General features: G+C 36.3%; 1 protein-coding gene across 1 annotated transcript; it reads right to left on the bottom strand.

The window, feature by feature from the left end:
• On the bottom strand, positions 2,075-3,957 carry LOC109825187 (remorin-like). Its single transcript, XM_020391959.1, has 5 exons — positions 3,675-3,957; positions 3,381-3,431; positions 3,216-3,303; positions 2,660-2,741; positions 2,075-2,528 (listed from the first exon to the last, which is right to left on the bottom strand). The coding sequence occupies exons 1-5, from the start codon at positions 3,808-3,810 to the stop codon at positions 2,328-2,330; spliced, it is 558 nt and encodes a 185-aa protein (XP_020247548.1). The 5' UTR covers positions 3,811-3,957; the 3' UTR covers positions 2,075-2,327.

Here is an 8,916-nt window from a genome sequence, read left to right as displayed (position 1 = left end):
GTTGTTTAGGGTTATTTTGATTGTTTGAGAGTTGTAACTCATTAAATTTCTCCTCCATTAGTGAAATCTCCCCATCCTCTCCTCGTGGATGTAGACATCTTGCCGAACCACATAATTCTATGTTTACGATTGACCTTGGCCGTTTATATTATGGATTGTGTTCGGTTTGTTCTCCGTACATTGCTTACCGACTCGTTGTGCATTGAGTCTGTTTCCGTTGGGCGTAACATACATCAACTGGCAGTGATACTGGGATGTGTCAATTATCATATCGTGATGACGAAGACGTCGTCTTTGTATGGTGGGGTGATTACGACACCCCCACTTTAGTCCTACATGGACTAGTGTGAAGAAATGTTAGTGATTTAAATAGAAAAGCCCAAGGCCTAAGAACAACTAGTGCTAGCATTTTGCCAGTGGATTTTAGCTAACATCGAGTTACTCTCTGTGGGTCCCACGGCTTGTGCGCGCCAACATGCCTGGGGCATGACATTTAATTAACCTCTTGTGCTGTATTAAATACTGAAATGTTCATGTTTGTTGATGCAGCCCTAACTTTCAGGTGTGCATCAGAAAGCTTCTGCCGGTTAAGAAAGACCGGCCCGTTGGCGACGTCCTTGCAAACTTTCAGGTGTGCATCAGAAAGCTTCTGCCGGTTAAGAAAGACCGGCCCGTTGGCGACGTCCTTGCAGTTCTGCAAGCCAGAGACAAACGAGGGAGGGTGGGGGTCTAGTTTTTTGTCCCTCTGATGCTCGAGTTACTGTGGTTTTCTTGGGAGATAACCATTAAATATGAAGAATAAAGGAAATAGTTGGAGATGTTTGTGTAATGAGTCTTCCTCTCTCATGTGAAGAGGTGATATTCCTATGGTAAAAGTTTCATGAAAAGGTTCCCTAAGTATTGGCCAAATATTATTTTGGTTCCCTAACATTTGGAAGTCGGGGGGGAGGGGGGTCTTTAACGTTATATTTATCATCAATGTAGGTCTTTTTACAAACTTACGTTAAGTCCTGTTGACGTGATGGTGATGTGGTACTACCGTGTTAGCAAAAAATTAGTGAAAATCCAAGTTTATCATGTCACATCAGTACTCTTACATTGACAAAAAGTAAAATCACAAGTTTGTATTGAGTTTGTAATGGCACTAATTTTTTGTGTGACGTGATAGTGACATGGCAATGCTACATTATCTCTATGTCAGCAAAATTTAACATAATTTTGTAAAACGGACTTAGGCTGATAATAGAGGCAGCTTTAGGGACCCCCAGTGATGCGTTTCAAACATTGAACACTCAAAATGATATCTGGCCAATACATGAAGAGCTTTACCTGAAGTTTTTCCTTTTCCTATTTGTTTTTGCAGGTTTCATTTCATGAACTTCTACCATGTCCAAAAACTTTTATGTTATATGAGTGTTCTGATAGAATCTGCAATTGTCGTCAAGTGCGTCTATTTTATGCGGGTGTTTTCATCACGCCCCAGACCCGCAAGCCTATTGGCACCATATAAACCGTGGGACTCACCAAGTGTAACGCGCTGTTTCTAAATCCACTGTCAAAAGTACGGGCACTTATTACACTTAAACCTTGGGCATATTTATTTAAGCCACTCAAATATTTCACACTTTTCGGGAATGAGACTAAACACCTAGGGGTCTCACAGCATTGATAGAATTTGCTGTCAAATGGGTCTACTAGGGCAATAGATGAGTGGGAGTTGTTGGTAGGTCCTCGGCTTTTGACTCAAGAGTGCCTGCACTCTCATCATGTCATGTTGGCCGCAATAAATACGGCGCATTCAATATGCGAGGGATTGAGTGTATCACTCACTTGGCAAGGACTGCAGCATAGACCTCAAATTGACGGAGGCTACATTTTAGAGGCTCAATAGGCGCTCTCACTTCTGGTCTCCTGCTCTAAATTCCCAATGGAATCGTGCACATCCGAGACAACGTCTTGTTATTTGTGGACCCTGGCTTTTTATGTTCGCAAGCTACCTACGTGGCATTTTATTAAGGGTAAGAGAAGAAATTCATTTAATTTCCCAGTTAAACCATTTTGATAGCCACATTCATCATGCTAAAGAACAATTAAATGCCTTACTGAAATTAATACAATAACCAACGTCTTTCATATCACCAAACAAAAAAGGGGAAAAAAAAACATAAAATTATACATCACCAAACCCTTTTGTCCTTGTAAGTTAACATGGATATATACAAGAACAACAAATTCCAATCCAACACCTGAACAGAACAGAACAAAACAAAACAAAACCAACTAATAAAAAAAATCCTCCCTCAAAGTTAATTGATCTTCAAACAATTTCAAGGACCAAAGCAGCCGAAGATCTTTGTCGGTGCAAGTCCGGTTGCCCGGAATTTTGCAGCCGTTTCCTCGGCTTTGAGGACGTCTTCACCCCGTTTTGCTTCGATCATGGCTCTCTTGTCTTCTGCTGCCTTGTGGAGCAATGCAAGCCTGTTCTTCTTCTTCTCAGCGTACTCGGCCTTCTTCTTCTCTAGCTTTTCCTGATCACGTAAGTCCAAGATTAACTTAGCTTGGAGGGGCGTATTAATTTATTGATTCCGACGATTGTGAACTGTCGTTTCGTTTAGCAAAATGAGCTGTCAACAGATAGAATTGTTTAATAGTTGCTTACCTCAGCCTTCCTCAAATCAGCTTCAATGGATGCCTTCTTCGAGTTTTCCCACGCGGTAGTGGATGACTTGTTCTTAATTGCCCTGTTTAATGTCGTGAAGAAGTGAAATTTTAATTTCTAAGCATAAGAAGGATATGTCGAAGCCTTGGATAAAACACTTGGTATAATTTATACGAATCCCGTTAGAACATTCCACATGCGAGTTAAATGTTCTCAACCACACACGAGGGGATCAATTTTCCAGTTTGTCTCTCCGTCCTCATCTTGTATGGTTTAGAACATGTTCACATGCAAGATGTTCTGATAAGATTTCCACCTGTGTTAGATAAGCGTACGTGAGCTGGTTAATATTTGATCAATACCTAATTAGCTTAGATTTCACAGATTAATTTGGTGTTCGTTTTATATTTAAGATTCATCTCGAAACAAGTGTCTAAGCCATGTTACCCGCCAAGGAATTTTTTTTTTATTCTCTACAGTGAACATCATTTTCCCTGGATAAGTTTGCTCGCTGCATCCCAGGATAAGTATATAAAATGCTAGATTCTCAACTTACTTGTTCTCAGCTTTGGCCTTTTCATTTTCTTCCCATGCCTTGATCAAAGACATTCTCTTTTCATTTTCAACCCTTGCAAGGATAGCATCTGCAAATAATACACACAAAATATTTGTAGTATTGAACTAACTATCTGATATAGCAATTTTTCAACCATATATATACCTCTATCAGCTGAAGCAGATGATTTCTTCTCTGCTGGAAGTTCTGCAACCTCTGATAATAAATATAATGAAAGACTTAATCACTGTTTACAATCTGAAAGTTTTAATCACTATTTATAATACAATATCCCAGTTAACTAAAAAACTGCCATATTTAAGTTTTAGCTCGTTAGGTATTTTATTAGGCAAACTAGCCGACATAATAGTTCATCACAGTTTCCTAATTAAAATTTACAGCTCAAGCAAACTTAGCTAATATATTAATCATAAAAAATAAAAAAAATAAAATCCTCACTCTCAACAACAACAAGAGCCTTGGAGCCATCAGCCTTCTCTTCAACAGTTGGGTTCACTGCCTTCTCCTCAGGCACGTCTTTAGGAGCCTCAGCTACCGTTGTTTTCTTTGTTCCCTCTTCAACCGCAACCGCCATTAGAAATTTTGCTAAGCTCGGTATCTTTGCGTCTCTCAAAAAACCTTAGAATTCAAAAAGACTTAGAAAGAAATTATAGCATACAAGAGATTAGAGCAAAGGGATGGGATAAATATATAGAGGGCAAAACAGGGGGCTCCTTTTAGTATTGTATGATTAAGATGATGTTATGGAATCAATTACAGTTAGTGTCATGGTTGGTGTGAGTTGTTCATGAGCTTGCTTTATGTTGATTTATTTATTTATTTATTATTATTATTATTTTGTTTTGTGTTGTGATACTTTCTAAGTATGATTATAAATGGGTATAATTACTTGAATGTACTTTAAGATCAACCATCTTTTTTTTAATAATCATTTACTTTATCTTTTTGAAAGTATAGAAGTATATTTTCCTTTCCTTTTCTTCTTTTTTCTTTGTGGCTTTCAAAAACTTTTGTTTCTTGCCTTGGGATGTTAAGTTCTTTCTATTGAAACGACTTGTTCTTTCTATCAATTCCTTGTTTGTTCACCAAATAATTCTTAAGTACTGCGGCCGACCCCTTTCCCCCTTGTCCGTGAACTCCTATTACTCTTTAATTGTCTAAATTATGCATCGAGATTAACAAGCCATTTTTAATTTATGGTGTCTCTTATTTTAATAAATGCAACTTCTATATTTTTTATTATAAATACTAATATCTTCATAATTTCTTAATATTTTTTATTTCTCTAATTCTAATAAATACAATTCTATATTTTCTTACAAATAGTAAGAGCATCTCCAACAGCTTCCCCATTTCTCATTTTTGGAGAATATAGTTAGGTTTTTGGTCCAACAGATTCCCCATCTCATTCTCCAAAATAGGGATGGAGGAGAAAAAATGGGGAAGCTTCCCCAAATCTGCAGCATTCTCCAAATTTTTGGAGGAAAAAAGAGATTCTTCAAAATGGGGAAGCTGTTGGAGTTGGTGTAAAAATAATTTGGAGAATATGACTTTTGCTTCCCTATTTTGGAGAAAATTTTAGAGAAGCTGTTGGAGATGCTCTAATACCTTCATGATGTCTTATTATTATTTTTTCTATATTAAGTAGCAAATTACTAACAAATAGTTTAAAAAAAGTAATGTCTGTACAGGTGGAGCACTCTTATTTACTATATTTATATGTTATATTCAATGAATACATTGAATGCTTGTAGATTTTTTTCAAGGAATAAGTGAAACAGATTTAACTCTATGTTGAAAACCTGTAAGTCGAATATACCTTATAAAAGATCTCAAGTCCAATTAGCATGCAAGTATACCAAAGGCAAATATATACTTTGCGGACTTAGTTAAATATAATAGTACGTGCTTTAGCAAGGATAAACTTCATTAAACATAAGAGTAGGTATAATTTACATAAGAAAAACAAAACATGATAGTAAAAAATCTTGAAAAGTTCCTGCACAAATTAAAATCGGTTATGCATACAATTTTAGGAGATCTTTGTCGAGTTAATTTAGCTTTTATGTGTAGTTACCTTGAGATGAAATTTTCTGAAAGTTTTCCTTGCTGTACGTCTACATTAACTGTCAGGGACGGGACTTTTCCAAGTTCTAATAAATTATGTAGCCGTCCATGACAAAACCGCTTCTGGTATGTTGAAGGAGCAAAAAGTTGATCCTGCCTTCGGAGAACTGATCGAGTGGTTTTCTGATTCTTTGGGTACATATATATCGCTTGGTTCTTCGCTTTTTTAGTTTGAATGGAATTGTCAATTGTTATTAATGATAGCTCTCATAAGAGATGCACTGATATCTTCAATGAAAGTTACGTGTACAATATGTGTGCTTAGAGATAATATCAACAAATATATGCAAATTAAGCTGAAATCACTCATATATGAAGCTGGAAATCATACATCAGACAATGCATGTAATTGATCACGAAATCAGATTTAAACTTGGGTACAATATATACTTGCAGATATTTTAAGATGTATAAATCTTTATGGCATGGTTATAATCATTATTTGAGCATAAGATATTAAAATTACTGGTAATTAATATAAATAATTGGTTAATATGTACATGATTAGCAGGGTAGATCGAAAACTGTGTATATATGCAATGTATATATGGTATGTGAAAATTGGATCAGATACGATACGGTATATAACCACAATCTGAAAATTTTACATAATTAATCACTACAGCAGACCACAAGAATTATATGTTTATTGTTCTCAACCCTAACATTTGGAGTAGGGCATGTTCTCAACCCTTTTTTGTTTTATTTTGAAATATGGGTTGATTAATTAGGTAACCCTCTTTATGATACATGCCATCGGTAGCTTTTTTATTTTATTTTATTTACATTTTTAATAAGATATGAGATTATGAGATTACCATACCTGATATATTATCGACGCAGTCAAGATGAGCTATCTTAGTTTTATAGCATGTATTAATGCAGTATCATGTGCGTGGATGCATATATCATTATACCTATTATTATTGTATTATTATTACAAGTTAGAGAGAAAGTAAGTACACTAAAGAAAATTTGCAACCAATTTACCAAATACATAAATAATTTATTAGAACTGCAATGGTATAAAATCTTACACTCCAAATTCCTTTGCTACGGTTGTGTTCCAGCTGGTAAGATTCTTTATACTGACAAATCACCAAGATTAAGATGGATCACCTACATAATACATAATACAAAATTTGTTAAACGTAAATATGCAGCAATCATAGTGAAATTGTAGTTTTTCGTCATTAAGAAGAAAAAAATCCAGCTAATTGCAAAAAAAAGGGGTCTCTTTTTAGTATTATATGATTAAGATGATATTATGGAATCAATTGTACAGTAGTGTCACGGTTGGTGAGAGTTGTTGAGCTATGCTTTTAGTTGATATTTTTCTTTGTGTTATGATACTTGTTTTAAGTATGATTATAAATAGAGGTATAATTTGAATGTACTTTAAGATCAGCTACCTTTTGTTACAATCATTTGCCTTTTCTTTTTGAAAGTATAGAAATATCTTTTCTTTTCTTCTTTTTCCTTATAGTCGCTTTGACAAACTTTTGTTTTTGTCAACATGAAGAATTTAAGCGATGTGGTCATCTATCTTCCGCACTCAGTTGCCACACAGCCTCTAGATTTGAGCGCATGCCTACCACCAACTTGTAAGCAGACCTACAATCAAAGATACTGTTATGACAAACTCCCCAGAACAAGCTAATATCAATCACACTAGCGCACGAAAAATCATCAAGAACACACGAATACAAAGATATATGTGGTTCGGCTTGTAGCCTATGTCCACAGACGATAAGGTGAAAAGCTTTACTAAATAGTAAGGAACACAAAGTAGAGATCTCTCAATCACTCAATTCCAAATAACACTCCAAAATTCCCGTACAATCTCTCTAAATAAAAGGAACAAAAGAAGAGATAATTCACGATGACGGGATTTTGAAGAAAACTTTGTTTCTCTCTCTCTCTGCATTAGTGCTATAGTTGATGATGATACTTAATAGAACCTGTCGGGTCTTCTTTTATAGGAGCTTCTCCAAGTCGTTGGCCAATAGTAAACAATATAAGAATAGAATTCTAATGCGAGTCCAATTCGTGACAAATCAACCCTATCAACACTTGGACTATGAGAACTCTAACAAGGGCCTATTGGAATCCAATCCAATTAGATCAAAAGTCCTTATTCCACTAGAATTAAGACTTAATTAAGATGTCTACACCAACTCAAATTCTAATGTAATCGTTGTTGAAGATTTCGAAATCGAATTACTTCGGTATTTGAGTTACACCACAACAAATCTCCACCTTGACTCAAATGCGTAGAAATTCTTCACTCCAAAAACTAGCTTACTTCACCTTCTCCAATAGCCCTGCATGGCATCAAGTGTGGTGCGTATCGATCAAGTCCAAGTCTGGCTTAAACTTACCACCTGAAAGAGGCCTCCTCAACAAATCGACTGAATTGTACGCATGATGACCGTAACGCTTAGAGAAGTCATCACCTGAAGTAGCTCCTGAATAGCTGAAGGGCAAAAAATTATCAACCGACAATGCATAAGCTATCGTATCTTCGTATCTTCGCGGTAGTCGCATATCTCGTCTAGACTGATCTCTAGCAATAGTGTATTCCCGCGCAGCTGCTAAGGTGCTTCATCTACTTGAACGAGATCTAGCTGCTGAACTCATGTAGTTTTATCCCACTGAAAAGCTGAATCATAAATTAATTTCTAACTCCATCTTATGTCACATAGTGCGCGCCTTATCATTAACTAAAACCGATGACCGTTTCTGGGGGAACATAGCAGACTCATCAAAAGTAACATCACGGCTAATAATAATCTTAGGAGACTTCGGATCAGGATACCACAACCTAAAACCTTTAACACCCGATGCATAACCTAGGAATATGCACTTCTTCGCTCGCGACTCAAGTTTTCCTTGACTAACATGCGCATATGCATGGCAACCAAATATGCTAAGATTAGAATAATTCACAGGCTTACCGGACCAAACCTCCTATGGAGTTTTACAACTAATAGTAGTAGATGGCGACCGATTCACTAAGTAACAAGTTGTATTCACTGCTTTCGCTCAGTATTCCTTTCCTAAACCTGCATTGAACATCATACAACGAGCTTTCTTCAATAGGGTTCTGTTCATACGTTCTGTCACCCTATTCTATTGCGGCGTGCGAGGGACTGTATGATGTCTAGCGATTCCTTTATTTTTACAGAACTCATTAAATTCTCATCCACAAAACTCAAGGGCGTTATCAGTCCTAAGCCTCTTAATCAGTCTCCCAGTTTGCTTCTTAATCAAAAACTTTAACTGCTTGAAAGTTACAAACACCTCATATTTATATCTCAAAAAGTAGACTCAAACCTTCCTGGAGTAGTCATCAATGAAGGTCAACAAATATCTGGAACTACCACCCTACGAGGCAACTTGAGAAGGTCCCTAAAAATCTGAATGGATATAATCCAAAGTACCTTTAGTCTGATGCACTGTCGTACTAAAGCTGACTCTTTTATGCTTTCCAGAGATGCAATGATCACAAAATCCTAATTTTTCTGTACTCTGTCCACATAAAAGACCCTTC

This window comes from Asparagus officinalis, chromosome 10 (assembly GCF_001876935.1).
Source record: "Asparagus officinalis chromosome 10, Aspof.V1, whole genome shotgun sequence".
Classification (NCBI taxonomy): Eukaryota; Viridiplantae; Streptophyta; class Magnoliopsida; order Asparagales; family Asparagaceae; genus Asparagus; species Asparagus officinalis.
Note: the sequence above shows the minus strand (reverse complement) of the source record. Positions and strands in the feature narration are given on the sequence as shown.